Here is a 16581-nt window from a genome sequence, read left to right on the forward strand (position 1 = left end):
ATGGTGTGCTAAAAAAAGTCTCATGAGTGGTGTGCATGGTACGGAATGTTGGAGTGGAGGAAAATTCATTCTCTTTCATTGCTGTTAATATGGAGGCAAACAAACTTTCACATGTTCACTTTCTTGTTCAGCAACTTCTTAGGAAGCTCACTATGTAATTATTCCAATGTTAGGACTTATGGTATTTTCATCAGACACTTTTGTTGGAGCTTCCCTCTCTCCGTCTCCCCGAGCCTTTATCTCTTACTATCAATTCCTTCTTTTGTCCCATCACTCTTAACTTCCATCCTCGTAGATGCCCTGTCTGAACACTGATGGTGCTCCTTCCGCTGGATTTGAGGGTTACTACAACAGACAACGGTTTGCTGCAGAATGGCCCCCAGAGCTTACAAGTAAACACTAGGTTGCAGGCTCTCTGTAAAATCTAGCCCATTATAGCTGCAGTCATTCTGTGGAGTCACAAATGGTTCCAAAAATTCATTGTCATACAATCAGACAACCATGCAGTTGTACACATAATCAACGTAGGCTGTTTCAATGCCAGTCGCTTCAGTACTGTCCCTGACTCTCTTTCATAAACTGCCTCTTCTGCAGACAGCACCATTTTCATTACTGTCAAAATAAATTGTAATACAACTTGTTTGCGTGTGGCCCTAGTGAACCAAGAAATCCTCATCAAGGGAATAAATGCAGTCCCATGATCCTTCTACAGTTCAATTCAATTCAATTCAATTCAATTTGATTTATACAGCACCTTTTACAATCAAAATTGTCTCTAGGTGGTTTACAGAAACCCAGAGCCTGAACCCCTAAGCAAGCAGACAGTGGCAAGAAAAAAACTACAGTTACCAAATTCACAAATCCAAACCATTCACTTCATTAAAAAATACTGAGTAGACTGTTATACTTCGTATACTTCTGTGAACAATGAATCTCGATTGAGATATATTTGAAAATGAGTGCGGTTTCAAATACTAACACTCAGAGAACGAGGCTGCATAGAGTGCGAACATGCACTGAAAACATTTTTTTATATATATAAATTTTATATAAACTTGGCCCTTGCAAGGTTCAGGTTGGTTTGGACCATTTTCAACTTAATAAAATGCTGATTTTTATAAATTTGAAAGAAATGTCAATATGAACATCACCATTAATGTGTTTCATCATGTAATTTAGTTTACAGATGAACATTTAAGTGTGTAGTATCTCTTTAAGATTAAGACCAAGATTAGAATTACAGTTAAGCTTATGTTTGGGTAAGGTTACATTTGCCTAAAGTCCATTTCTGCGTTGCAGACCTGGATGCCCCCAGAGACCTGCAGACGGTGGAGGTGACAGATGAGAGCATCACTCTTGAGTGGAAGAATAGCCAAGCTCAGGTAGACAACTACCGTATCAAATATGGACCTCTGTCAGGAGGCAAGCATGGAGAGTTGCTCTTCCCACCGGGGGCCAAGGACAGGACCCAGGCCAAGATCAACGGTACAGACACAGACACACACATTCATTCAGCTTAATATTACTTTTATCAGCATGCAAGGAGCAGACACTGGTATTGTGCGTCATTTTTCTGAAGTACAATCACATCAACTTGAGGACCAAAAGAATCTGGACACTACATAAAGCATAACCAAATGATTTTATAATCACGTGTTTCCCAAAGTGGTGAACCTCACCCCTTCCTTGGTAGTGAAGAACTTATCCTTTCAAGGATGCCTCTTTCATATCCAATTATGCTGCTATCACCTGTTACCAAGTAACTTACTTGCCTGTGGAATGCTTCATACAGAGGAATGCACCACAAAACTAACTGGACAGAGGCAAGATTTTGTTAGTTGGTTCAACATAACCAAAAATCTCAGTCAGATAACAGTTATCAACTTCCTTTGTTAACTCAGGCTTTTTTCCCTCTGGTTTTATGGGTTCAAAAGGGGGCGTCTGGTACGACATTTAACTCACCTACCACACAAACCTGGAGCAATCATGTGCTACCTACTATAAAGAAAATGAAAAGAAAAATTACAGCTGCACATTCTGGAACTTTAAACATGACACAACAGATTCAAATGTCAATCAAATTTTGCATTATGTCTGACATTATGAGGGTCATACACAACTGAGCAGCTTCCATGAAAACTAGTAGAACATTTTACATAGAATACCAAAAACGCTTTTACACACCAGTAAAATGTGCTCATATAAACAGCAGAAATATTATGAATAATATTATGAAATAGTAAATAACAGTTCAAAGGGAAGGCTTTTTTCCCCCACTGGAAAAACCCAGACCAATAAAACCAAAATAGTGGGTTTAGTCTTCGCGGCTGGAGTCCAAGTAGTCAAATAAAGAAAAAATCCAACAAGGCAAAAACAGAAGAGCACAGCGATCACAGAAAACAAAGAACCACATGAGGCACAGGAACGCAAGGAAACTCAGGAGTTGCATGGAGCTTGGAAACACAAATGAACTGACAAAACACACAAGGAGAGCATAGGTAAATAGATACAGGTAAACACAATCTAGGTGGGGCAACAATCAAGAAGGAGGGAAGACAGAGAAAGATAGGAAATGAAAGGCTAAACTTGACACAAGGGGAGAAAAACTACAAAATAAAACATGAAACTAATTCAATATAAACTTCAAACCATGACACAAAAATATTGGCATTGTAGGGTGAACAGGAAAGGTGTGAATATGAGCACTGATCTTGTCAACCAGCTCTTCATCACAACACACTAGCAAACAATAACAGAGACAACCTCTCTTTAATAGGAGAAGATTTATTAACATTGGCAACATTAATCAGAAATCGATATCACGTTTCTGCCTGTTCGTTATTACACAGAACAGATCTGGCTCAGCTGATGAGCAAGACTGGTCTCTGAAAGTTTAACCAACAACAACAGAGTACTAACCTCGATCACGAGTGCAGATTAACACACAAACTTGATACAATGGGTGAACAAACAACAGGCACATGCAGCAGCAGTAAGCAAATCTTCTCAATGCTTTATAGCAAAGGGAAATGTGTCAGTCTGAAGTAGCCTCCCATGGACAGAATTAGGCCAGACAAAGATACTGTTTTTTGAAGCTTTGGTTTTTCTGGTGTCTAATCTTGCCATGCCGTAGCATACAGAATTTTTACGTTTTTGCATTTTTGACTGGATTCTGCTTTGTGGCCAAGGACAGGTCCCTACGTCCATGCACTGGGGCCTCAACGACTTCACCATCTAGAACAAGTACCCCTCCCACTCATTTCTTCAGCTTTTAAGCTTTAAAAACAAGCAAATATTTTCACTAAATTGTGGTGAGAATCAGGGAGTGGGTGAATCGACGATGACTTTTAACACCCCTAGTGGTCATTACAAGTACAAGGTTATACCTTTTGGGCTCACTAAAGCCCCAGGCATTTTCCAGGTCCTGGAAAATGACTCTAAGACATGCTAAGTCACTTCATGTTTGTCTTTTTGGACAACATACTGATTTTCTCCTGAATGAGGAGATCCATGTGCAGCCTGTACATCAATTCCTCCAGCGGCTCCTAGATAATCAGTTGTTTGTCAAGGTAAAGTGTGAATTCCATGCTTCCAAGGTTTTCTTTCCTGGGGCTTCTTCTTCTGGGACTCCTGACCCTGTACCCAAGTCCCCATCATCTTATGTTATGGAGGCTGTGACTTGTGACATTAAGAGAAAAGTTAAAGAAGCGTCTGTCACTGTTCCTGTTCCAGGGTGGTGCCCCATGAGCATGTCCCTGTCTCCCTCCACTCTCAGGTTGTCCACTGGACCCACACCAACTCTCCTGCCATCCTAAGGTTTGCAGGACCCTCTTCATGATTAGGAAACACTTCTGCATGGAGAAAGATGAGGTAGAGTGCATGGTAGTCCCTGTGTGCACCAACAGCAAGGCCTCAAGACACCCTCCTTCAGGCCTTCTACACCCCTTACAATGGTGCAACATATCCATGGACTTCGTCACAGAACTGCCTCCCTCTGAAATTGTCACTGTGGTGACAGATTTTCAAAGATGTTCTGTTGTGTAATGTTCAGCATTTTTGTCTGGCTACCATCACTATTCCAACAGGAAGACAGAATAGCTGAATCAGGAGATCAGGCAGCCCTCTTGGGTGGCCCAGAACTCAGCCACCTTGTCCAAGTAAATAATCTGGGTGAAATACACCCACAACACACCCTTCTAGTGGGCATATGGCTACCTCTCCTTTTGCTGGAGGTTGAGCGGGTGGTTGTCGTTCCCTTGTTCCAGGCTCTCGTACAACATCAGAGAGCGTGGAATGGTGCTGGGAAGGTCATGTAAGTGAGTGATGTAAGAGGTGGGCTGACTGCCAGCAGATGGTGGCCTCATCCTACCATTCGGGCCAACTGGTTTGGCTCTTCACCCAGGACGTGCTGTTGCACATGGTGTCGTGGTGTCTTTACGTCTCAAAGATTGTGAACCCAGTTTGGTAATGACTTCCCAGCAACTGAAGGACCGGAAGGGTTATGGTCCTGAAGAAAGGTCACCAACCTGAACTGCCTCAGGTTGGTGCCATCCCTAGACAGGGTACTGACACACCCCCCAGTCAGTTTGCTCTCTATGGTATTGTTTTACATTTCCTGTCTTTGTCTGATTTCCAGACACTGTGATTGCTAGCTCCACCCTGATTTGGCTTGCTTTGCCTCTACAATACCGTGTTACCTACCTTGTATATATCTGTGCCCCCCTCGTGTTTTTCACCAGTTTGTAGTGTTCCTTAGCATCATTCATACCAGCACCTTCTTTCATGTTTTGACTTTCCGGTTATTTAAATTTTTGTCTGCCTGTTTGACTTTGAAATTCCCTCCACTCTTGGATTTGTTTACCTCACCGGACTGTTTTCCCATATAATGAACCCTTGCCTGCCAATTAAAACCAGTGTTTTTTTGAGAACCATATTCTGGCCGTGTCTTTGGATCCAAACCCCTGTGTCACGTCCAATTTAATAATGGTGGAGGATTTGCGTTAGCAGATCTCACCCAGCTGTGGGTCTGAGGCAGTTCAGCAGGCTAGCTGGTGTGGGGCATGCTGGCAAGACTAATTTCAACTCAGTTTCTGGGTAAAACATGGTTTCTCAGGTTTTGGTCAGTTTATTTCTAAAATGGGGAGCCTTTATTTCATGTTGTGAAATATTTGCCTATCTACAAAAGGCCTGCTTTATTAGAAAAACAACCGGTGTGTGTGTGTGTGTGTGTGTGTGTGTGTGTTGCTTGTTTCACAAGAAGATCTTTCTCAACACAAGAAAAATGGCTCTTTTTCATCGATCTGCACTGCTGACATTATAAAGCCATGATTTGAGGTGTTTCTGGTTAACTGTTTGTTTCTTCACTGTATGCTACGGCATGGCAAGTTTAGACCCCATGAGAAACAAAACCAAAGCTTCAAACCAGTCTCTTTTTTCTGGCCCGATTCTGTCCTTGGGAGGCCTATCCCCTGGAAATAAAGAACTGTGCCTTTTCAGAGGACGCCACCCTCCATTCCGTACACACCTAAGTCCTTCTTTCACATAGTTAATATCTATAATTACCTTCACGCTTGTGATTTTATTGATAATGAGTTTCCTGGGCATTAGATGTAATTTCAAGCTGCAAGACTGTGTGCAATGACCTCTGGGGGAGTTAACAAAGGAATTAGACCCGATCAGGCCAAGAGAGGACTTAATTGCAGAGACCAAAGGGCCTCCAGAGCCTGCTGTATCATAGCAAGCAGTGTTTTTCCTCTCAACAAGGGCCCTAAAGGGCCATCAATGCAAATATATCACTAATGTTCCGCAGTGAGCACAGACTTATCATGAAATGTAATCAGGCTGCAATCTATATCAAACTACATGAGAGCATTTTTGTGTTAGCCATAGGTACTGGAGTCATTAGCTGAAACAGCTGGCCACTTGACTACAGAACCTTCCCATCATTCATTTGGTGACACCTCAGTGGCTTTGTACGAACAAAGCACAACAGTGTTTTTTCTTTTTAATTCTGTATCACAGAATTGTTTTATTTTGCCTTGTTATTTAGGACTGACACCTGGCACAGAGTATGGGATGGGGGTGACAGCGGTAAAAGATCAGCGGGAGAGTCTACCGACAACCACCAACGCAGTGACTGGTATGATGCTTTCACTTAAATTGCACTAATCGAATCATATTCCACTTTATTTGGACCTCTTACTTAATCCACACTCTTTGTCATAAAGTTATATTCTGCTCATTTAATTGAAACTTGTCTGAAAATGACTATTTGAAATATTATCATAGGATTTTATAGGTTTAATAAGGCACAAAGGCAGAAATTCAGAGGAAAAGTGACTGTTTTGAGCACAGCTCTTAAAAACGTTTTACATTAAAACATAGATGCCTCATTCACAGCTTTATTATACATCAATGCTGCCACATTGGGGTGATTTTCAGGAATTAGCTGACGATGCAGAATACATTAATTCCTGTTTATGGACATCTCGATGGGGATTATTGTGCTTATAACATGGTCACTTACCAAAGAAAAGTAATAAGACCATTTTATGATAGAAATTTTTTTTTTTCAGAAGCTGTAACTGTGTTTCCCTAGTAACACCTGCTTCACTAATATTTGGGACAATCGTTACCATCCCGTAAGGTTCCTATGCAATGGGAATGTTTTTCACTACTCCAGTAAATACGATGAACCTTCGATAAGACTTTAACAGAATAGAAGATATTTCTAGTCCATTTAGCTCTGGCTCAGCTGTGAGTCAGGAAGCTAACATTTGACAGTATGTTAAACAACAAGACTATTTAGGTGTCCAGCAGTGTCATTTTCCTCAAATCAATCTCAAGATTTTCACCAATAAATCATTGTCCATGTGTGCTGTTGGCCACAGCCTGAAGTGGTATGTGTTGTGTGGTACAGTTATTTTTTATGTCGAGGAGTCTGCAGCCAACACATTCATTTAGAACAGTGAAGAAACAATTTCACTGGAACTATGTGATATGTGCCAGGAATTAATTGACACCCTGCAGCCAGTTAAAAGAGAGTATTCACCCAGACCATGGTATAAAGTACAGTAAACACAACCTTCTTCTGGACACACAACACATGAAGTAAAGACTGACACAACCTGCCTGTAAGCTGTGTAAGCTCTATAGAGGTACTGCCTTTTGATCTATCTATCAACAGTTCCACCTGATAATCTCATAATTAATATCAAATAGTGAGATGTATGCAGTGATTATGTAAATATGTAAATAAATAAATAGATTATTCAGATTAATTTTTAATGTTAACATATAATCCATCCATCCATCCATTTTGTATACCGCTTATGCGTCAGGGTTGCGGGGGAGCTGGAGCCTATCCCAGCTGAGTAGCCAATTAACCTAATGTGCATGTTTTTGGTATTGTGGGAGGAAGCCGGAGAACCCGGAGAAAACCCACGCAGGCACAGGGAGAACATGCAAACTCCACATAGAAGGGCCCAGACCGGGATTCGAACCTGGAACCCTCTTGCTATGAGGCGACAGTGCTAACCACTGCACCACCGTGCCGCCCTACATATACTATATATTATAATAGATTTCTGGGTTTCGATACCTGCTAAACACTCAGCAGTATGTACTTCATTTACTTTTTACTCGCTATGCTGAGTTAACGTCGGAGCACCTTAACATTAGTGTTAAGTTTGTTAATGCAGAGTGAGATTTCGCTGAGATAAGCTGATACAAGTTTACATTAGTTTTTGTTGTGGGCAAATATTAATATTCTTGCAGTACAGTCTAACCAGTTCTGGTTTTGTTATTGTCTGATAAGTGGTTCAATCCCTGGCCCCTGCTGGCAACATGTAGACCTCTCCTTGTGAAAGATACCGGACTCAAAATTACTCCTAATGGAATGTGTGAGTGGTGACTTGCATTAAAGTGCTTTGAGCGGTGGGTAATTCATGTAAAAGCACTATATAAACACAATCCATTTACCGTTTAGATGCTATCCCAGGAAAAAAAAAAAAGTGTGCAGCTATACAACCTGCACTCATGATAACTGTCAGCTTCTAGCTAGCAATGATGTTTTTTCGATCTAAGCATTTGACATGTGTACATATGTAGGTATGTACATGCTAATGAAGTGTTTTTTCACAAGTATATGTCAAGTGTGCAAACTATTTCCAGTTTAGTTTAGGGGATGTCGTTTCTGCCACACACAACTACATTTTTATGTAATCATAAGTTTTGGAGAAATTTCAGTCAAACATTCTTTAACCATTAGTTCTTTGGTTAACCAGTATAACAAATATGGTAATCCTTTTTTCAACTGTGGAGCCACTCCAACTTTTGCTACTCCAGCTAACTGTTCAGTTCTTCTTTCATTTTTTAAAATAAAATGTGGACATAAAACAAATTGCTGCATGGGTGAGTTCAACAGTTTCATAAAATGGCTATTTGCTGAATTAACATCAAGTCATTGGCTCTGAATTGGCACTTGAGTAGCAAAAGAGGAATTCATATGAGATAATCTTCTGTAATATCTTATCTTAAACCTCCATTCAAAGCCTCTTCTTCCTCTACCTCTACTTTTTTAATTAGCTCTGGATGCTCCCAAGGATGTGACTGTTATAGAGGTAACAGAGACCACCATGATGCTGGAATGGAAACGCCCCCTGGCCAAACTGGACTCCTTCAGACTGGTTTATGTGTCTGCTGATGGGCACAGGGCTGAGGAGATGGTCTCAGGTAGCTCTGAGTCTCACACCCTGAGGGGCCTTACACCTGGCATGCTGTACACCATCAGCATCACTGCCGAGAGGGGCAGCAAGACCAGTGCAACCACCACCATCTCAGCACCCACAGGTCAGCACTACAAAAATCACACCATACATCCTCATTACTCAAAAGCAATGTTCCTAGGTCATAGTGCCTTGTTTGACATTACAGTGTCTGAGAGCAAATGGTAGAATTATTATTAGCCACAGTGGAACTGTTTTCTGTTTTCTACTGTATAGTAAATGAATAGTCCGGTGACAGGTGATAAAAATCTGCTCGGTGGATTATCCAGAGTGACTCCTGGAAAGAGATTGCCCTTGAATTATGTGTCATCTTTGGTGACATAGGTATCTTTTTTTCCCTTTCCTTTCCTTTTTCTTTTGGGTCAGCTGACCTTTAAAAACAAAGCAGAGAGATGGAAAAATTTTGCCTGTGACTGTATAAGTGGCTGGGACTCATCAGTGTTTGTAAAACACTGATGAATGTGTACCATAGTTTCCATGAGGATTCTAGCTAGAGGAGTGAAATTCTCCTTAACCACAGGTTAATTTTTTGCCCTTCAGTGGTACAGCCAAACCAAGGCAGTGAATTGAATTAATTGTTAGCTTCTCAATGTCACTCTGTTTCTACCTCCCACCCCCGCCTTTCAAAAATAACAAGGAAAGACAAATGAGGTGATTTGGTATAATTTTAATGCCCTGTTTGTGTGTGTGTGTGTGTGCGTGCGTGCGTGTGTGTGTGTGTGTGTGTGTGCATGTGAGGCTGGGGGTTTCTATGGACATGTGTGCACCCTGCACAATGTTCATTCATGTGATAATTGTTGGCGTGAGCCCTGCTCCCCTCTGCTTTTGTGTGATTTGGCCACAATGAAGTGTAGGACTGTTAGATAAAAGGCCACATGCTGGGACTCCTGTTAAAATATTGTCTCCAAAATCAGCAGCCTACTAATCCATTGCTTGGCCAGTCTGCAGTCTTTATCATTTCCAGACACGTAGCACAAATATAGAAAGCTTTATGGTTTCCAGCAGGGGTTGAAAGAATGAGTAGGGCTGGAGAGAGGTGAATCAAGGTTTTGGTGAAGGTTGGGCCTTCTACTTGCACCTGACAATCATCAAAAGGATTACAAGGATTTGTTTTCAATTGTTTCTGAAGAGCCGCTTAACTGAATTCCTGGGAATCAATATCAAGCTGAAATGTGCTTCTAAAAAATCAAAATTATTAAAAACGATTAAAAGCAGAATCAAAGATGTAGAAACAAACCAATGCAATTAAAGCAGGGAAGATAGAACACAAAAGCCAGGATTATCATAATTCAAAATAATCAGTTGTGCTCAGGGCACAATGAGAGACAGACATGTGGAAACGATAATTACTTCAGCAGAAGTCCCTACTTTCAATGCCTATTTGTTTAAAAAAGAAAAAATAACATGCTTGATTACCATTGCATTATTAAAAACACAGAGAAGCTTTGATCTAATATCAGCTGTCCTGTACATATTTTGTGTGTTTGATCAACACACAAAACACCAGTGTAGGCTTAAAAAGCCATTTAGTGCCTGTCTAATGCATTTTAGGCATATGTTACCATTGTTTGGGTTCCACAGATAAATTCATTCATTCTGGAACTCAAAATGAACTTTGAGACTGCATTTCCTGTTGTTCTGTGGTCAAAGAGAGCTGCTGAACCCAGCCTCCCACAATCCTCCTTTTCCAGTATTCACTTCTAAGTATAAACTCTGCTCATGAGTTCAGCATTTGACCAATATTGCTCAGTGTCACATAGGTCACAAGGTCAGTAAAGGGTCCGCTGGCCTTTGTTCCTCTCTTCTCTATTCGCTCCTGGACTTTCTTCACTGCATTTTCTGAGCTGCTGTAGCCCTCTGTTCCATATGGCCTGCTCAGGACCCGACACACAGAATCTTTTCCGTATGACAGTGATGTGAGGGTCTGCTTTGGATTGCCTGCAGCTACAACAAAACCTGCAAATTAGCCTTGCAAGCAACAGAGGTCACATAGCTGGTTAACGCTGAACTGCTAACACTGCAAGATTAACCATAGGAGCGACTGTTTTCCTTCAATCTGTACCATCAGGACTACACAGCAAAGACTGCATTCAGCTGGCTCATCCTGTTCTGGTGGAATGATGGCCCCAGATAAGCATGTATCTCTCTCCCCCCAGAGACTGGTAATGTTGAACTGGGCCTGGCATAGAGCATAGCATAATACAGCTAAACACAGGACTACTTAACTTTGATCAATGTAATGTACATGTACTAATTTGGTTCTGTCTAAGACTCACAGACTCAGGATCTTGCCTGCAACTAATTATCTTCCTTTCTAACCTGGCATCAATCTCACACACTCTGTCTCAAACACAAAAAATAAATAAATAAATAAATAAAAAACATGTGATCTGAGTCATGATCTGAGTTGACTAACAAAAGATGGTCTCAAGGTATTTCTGTGGTAATTTTGGTTGTCGTTATTTAGGTAGTTATTAATTCAAGTTCCAAACTGACAGCTTAGTTTATTTTATGGGACTGAACTGTTGAATTGGCTATCTTTTTCCTTCTTTAAGGGTGATGCCCCTGGGTGATCTAATGTAAGTTCAATCTTGTTACTTAGTACAATTATGAATTATTCCTGATAATTCAAAATTATTTTTGTGACCAAATATAAGCTATAAAATGGTGCATAGTACCCCAACAATATGACGATCATGCATGAACAGCTGTTTTCCCCCAATTTCCTTGCATGCACTGACATGATCTTTACAGTAGTAACTGAAAGTACACACACTGCCTGCATTTGAAGTTTTTTTTAAAAAATATTTATTAATAGATAATATTTGTGGTCAATTATAAATTCACTTATGAAGAAATTTTATGTTATTCCAGTGTTTATTACATTTTCATTATACAGCAGCCTCAACATATTGATGTCCATAGGAGGAATTATAGTTGTGGAACAATACATTAACACTTCTTTCCTATCTTCATTTTATAAATTAGGATGATCCTATTGACTAATGTCTGTGACATTTAAATGAAGTTTAAACTTATACAAGTTGACTAAACAATTGTCCAAAAACGTTGAATATATTGCAAGAGCCATCTGAAATGCATCTTAGTTGCAGCAGTTAAAATGATGTAGGTTCTCAGTCATCTGGGTCATGGTAGTTGAAGTGCTAGAAGCGAAGACAACCGGATATCTTTAGGTTGTTGAAGACGTTTCACCTCTCCTCCGAAAGGCTTCATTTTTTAGATTGATGGGAAGTTCCAGGTATTTGAGGTCCATTTAGGTCCATTTTAGGTCCACTTGTGGGAAATACTCCCCATCACATTCATAATTCCAGAGACTTCAGTAACAAAGTCCAGGAATTCAGACTTCAGGTAATTCAGGAATTCAGGTGTACTTTGATGTCACTTCATTTCTCAACTGCATACCCACCACCGAGGGAGTGAAAACAGACAAAAAATCAGATCTGCACTTTGCTGGACCTCTGCCTTACTACCACCAATTTCAAGTGCAGTGGAGGTTTCTATAGACAAAAGCACAGATGTGCCATGGATTCACCCATGTCACCCACTGTGGCCAACCTCTACATGGAGGAGTCTGAAAGCAAAGCACTGAACTCCTTCAGAAGAAATATAACCTAGCCACTGGTTTAGGTATGTGGATGACACCTGGGTCAAAATTAAAACCAGAGAAATAGAGGCCTTCACTGAACACATCAACTCAGTGGACCATAACATTAAATTCACCAGGGAGGATCCTAAGGGAAATAAATGACCATTCCTGGACTATATGGTGGTCGCTGAGGATGATGGAAACTTAATCATTGAGGTCTACCAGAAACCTACACACTGTTAGGTTTCTCAAAAGAGAAGACCCCAAAAGCAGGACACTCAGAAACCAGGAGTGGTTAAAACACAAGTGTTTGCTGAACTTAGGGAGGTCTTCCTTAGAGAAGATGAATAAACGCTAGTTACAAAAGTATTCTGACTAAGTTGAATTGAGGAGGACGGCAGAAATCCTAGGAACTTAGCATGAATCCGTTCATGAACAGGCAGGCAGAAAATAAATGGAAGCTGAGTATGGGCAGGTGAAACTAGGCAGAGCAGAAAAACGGGCAAGGTAAATCCTCAGTGAATCTTCAAATGGAAAGAAATTACTACACACAGTGAGCCAATGTGGATACCACTAGGGCAGCGCAATACTCTGGCTGAGGTCGAGAGGAGAGACAGGCAATTGATTGAAGGTGGCTGACTGGCGAATTGGAGGTGTGGGAGCAGGCAGGTGGAACACAAATTTGGAGTCATCAGGACCCTACACCACCGGGCAGAGAATGTTCCTTTTAAGGAAGAGGGAAGAGAGATGGAACACACACACATCAGGGAAGCAGTAAAAATGTGTGGCTATCCAAACTGAACCTTTAAAATAAATCAGCTACTGAAAAACGTTGTTGTTCCCTGTGTGGTGGGGTTGTCTGAGAAAAGGACACACTTCAAACCCAGCAATACCGTCAGACAAAGACTGGTCCATCCGAAAGACAAAACACCTACAGACAAACTAAACAACGTGGTCTATGCGGTAAAGTGCAATGAGAAGTGCTTGGACCTTTGCATAGGGGAAACCAAACAACCACTCCACAGACACATGGCCCAGCACAGGAGATAAGGGACACACTTTTGAGGACTCAAATGTTTGCAGACAGTTTGAGAGGTATGAAAGAGGCCATCTATTTTCCAAATAGAACAACAACTTTGAACAAACGGCTTACAACACCTGTAGTGCAACCTTGAGATCCCTCCTCAGACGGTTTAACCCTCATCCCTCATGTGACCCTAATGGCTCACATGATGGCACAAAGCGTCAACGACCCTCAAGACCGCCCGCAAGGTGACAACCTTGAAACTCCCCATCAGTCTTAGAACTGAAGAAGCCTTTCAGGTGAGAGGTGAAACGTCTTCAACAACCTAAAGACATCTGGTTGCCATCACTTCTAGCGCTGCATCAGTTAAGTTAATTAGTAACGTATGCTCGTTTTATAAAGCAGCATCTGTTGAGCAACACCGACCCCCCAAGTGAAAGTTCCTACATATATTGTAAGTCAGTCAGCGCACAAAGTTAAAACTTACTGGACCACTGTGGTGTAATACATACACTTAGCTCTAGGTATGGCTTCTGTGTGTACATAAATAGTATATTTGTAATAGTTAGTTTAATAACCAACTAGTATTTCTGGTGCCAACTAGTGAGGATAGCAATGTTTAGCACTAGTCAATTAAATGTAGACTAAAACATCTCGTGGTCTACCATCCTATTTGAGCCCCAAGAGAAGAAAAAAAAAAGGATAATTTTTGTTAATTTATTAAATTAATAATCAATTAATAATTGAGCCATGGTGTTTACAAGCACCATCTATCTCTTTTATAATCACATATCAGAATGCTTGCACACTCGTTGGTTTCCAATGGGCTTCACTTACAGGCTGCTGCATGTAGCTCTGCATGACCTCCCCATGGGTTTGAAATGGACAGTGTCCAGCCAGGCCACACTGCACCTTCAAATATTAATGGCTCATTGACAGCCATTAATGGTTACTATTTCCATCAGCAGCTTGTCAGCTGCTTTCTATCTTTAAATTTTCCCACTTATATGGTAATATAGAGGAGATGGCTGTAGGTCATTGTTGTTGATGCTGTCAACCTCTTTGTAGTGGAGATAATATTCCACTCACTGGAAATAGGAGAATATTTCCACTCCAGAAAAAGCAAAGGCACTTTCTCTTTTTTCTCTTGAGAGAAAATCAAATGATCAAGATACAGCTGACAGATCATCATTGTCACCCCTTATACGTAGCTGATATTTTCAAGGAGGACTTATCGTTCAGCAGAATCTCAAACTTGTTTGTTTTATTTTTCATAATGTACATTGTTGTCAGCAAGAAGAGTTCAAACAGAATTTTGTGGATCTGCATATTTTTGTGTGTTGTAAGGCTGGATGATATACAGAGCCAATGCTGTTTTTTGAAATGCCCTCTGATCATTCGAAATTGAAAAAAAAACAAAAAAAAACAAACCCCCCCCCCCCAAAAAAAACAGCATTGGCTTTGAAAAAGCTATACCTATTTAAACTTTAGTCTTCCCTTCTGTATGTCTGTCCAAGTCCTGTAACTCTATGCTGATGTGTTTGTCATCACCCAGAGGAGGAGAAACCTGTGGTGACCAACATCACTGTCAGTGACGTATCATGGGATAGCTTCCTCCTGTCCTGGTCTGCTGAGGATGGGGCCTTCCAAGCTTTTTTGATTGAGGTCACTGATGCAGAGATAGGTGCTGAGTGGCAAAACCACACGGTGCCTGGTGATGCTCGAAGCCTCACCATCTCTGGCCTCTCCCCTACCACCTGGTATAGGGCCAGTCTGTATGGGTTGTACAGGGAGACCTTCTTAGATCCCGTCTTTGGTGACACCATCACAGGTATCATCTCCCAGCCCTTGCTCTTTCCCTTGCTTTCTTCTTCTTCTGCTGAACACAATGAATTAACCGGTGTTTTTCTATGTGGACAAACATTACAAAGAGGTGCATATAAATGCAATCTACCTGTCAGCCACTGTGGTAACAGTTATTCTTCATGGGGTAAAACAAATTCTGTCTTTCACACAACATACACAATCAAAATCCCCTAACACCAGCCCCTCATCATGCTTTGATGCAAGGATTGTGAAATGAGCTAACACTCCGCCACAGCATCCACACAAATTTTAGTAATGTGGATCAGTCAGGTGGAAGAAAGATGGGAAGACTGACAGAAGCCAAAAAAAAAAAAAAAAAAAAAAGCCCTGAGGCCCTTTTGTCACTTTGTGTGAGGCCTCTCTTCTGTATGCATCCCCATTCGCCAAAGTCTGGACTGCTCTTCATTCTCATGCTGCCATTGCCCCTGGGCTCTGCTGCAAGGGTGCCAGGGGTTTCAGAGGCCATGCAGAATATGGCATTCATTCAACATGGCCCATTGTTTGCATGCTAATGCCTGGTGAAATCATCTTAACATTTTTCATTAGCATTGCTTAGTCCATAAAATGTGAATACAAGCACTGACTAATTTAATTCTGCTATGCATAGTAGTCATCATTGGTCTACCAGTGGAAGACATTGGAGGGAAAATAAAGTCCTTCTCTGAAAAAACTTTGATTACTGGAGAGGGAGTTTTATACAACAAATGATTGATGGAACCACACAGAGATGTGGACAGCAGCCAGAACAGGCTTTATGCAGTTGTGATTCATATACAAGCTGCTATCGTGAAGTTATCAGGCGAGATTGGAACCAGCTCTGGGATTTTGATTGTAGACCTGCTTTTCAGCAGGTTAGCTGGCGCCGGCGCATACCTCCTATAACAGGCTCTCTTTTGTGAGCGAGGATTGTGTTCCCTCACGTCTTGGGGGCTGTAGAGGATATGGGGTAGAGGGGTAGAAGTGGTGGTGGTGCAGGGTGAAATCAGTAGCAAGCTTGCACATGTTAGCTGATGGATGTGGCCCTCCCTCTCTTCCTCTGACCAGCTAAAGCTGCCTGGCGGCTAATGAAGAGTGACAGCTCCCTGGGATTTGTCTGGTCTGCTTCTCATTTCCACTGCTTCTTCTCCCAACAAATGCCTCAATGTGTTTTCCTTCACAATAAAAAGGGGTTTCAGGCTAGTTCACGGACCCCTGAGACCCTCACATTTGGTGTAGTGTTTTAATGAGCATGGGCAATGGGCTCTATTGAGACTTTTCTGAGCCCACTTATATTTGCTTCTATCCAGGCTGCTTTAAAA

General features: G+C 41.3%; 1 protein-coding gene across 2 annotated transcripts in view; it reads left to right on the forward strand.

Moving 5' to 3' along the window:
* The window catches only part of tncb (tenascin Cb), a 56312-nt gene that overhangs the window by 26851 nt on the left and 12880 nt on the right, over nucleotides 1-16581 (forward strand). The window contains exons 8-11 of one of the 2 annotated variants that reach the window (XM_046386065.1): nucleotides 1300-1485; nucleotides 6050-6139; nucleotides 8587-8850; nucleotides 14973-15248. In XM_046386065.1, coding sequence (XP_046242021.1) covers nucleotides 1300-1485; nucleotides 6050-6139; nucleotides 8587-8850; nucleotides 14973-15248 — 816 coding nt within the window. The remainder of the gene's footprint in view (nucleotides 1-1299; nucleotides 1486-6049; nucleotides 6140-8586; nucleotides 8851-14972; nucleotides 15249-16581) is intronic. The other variant, XM_046386066.1, reaches the window with a different exon arrangement.

The sequence above is a fragment of the Scatophagus argus genome, chromosome 4 (genome assembly GCF_020382885.2).
Source record: "Scatophagus argus isolate fScaArg1 chromosome 4, fScaArg1.pri, whole genome shotgun sequence".
NCBI lineage: Eukaryota > Metazoa > Chordata > Actinopteri > Scatophagidae > Scatophagus > Scatophagus argus.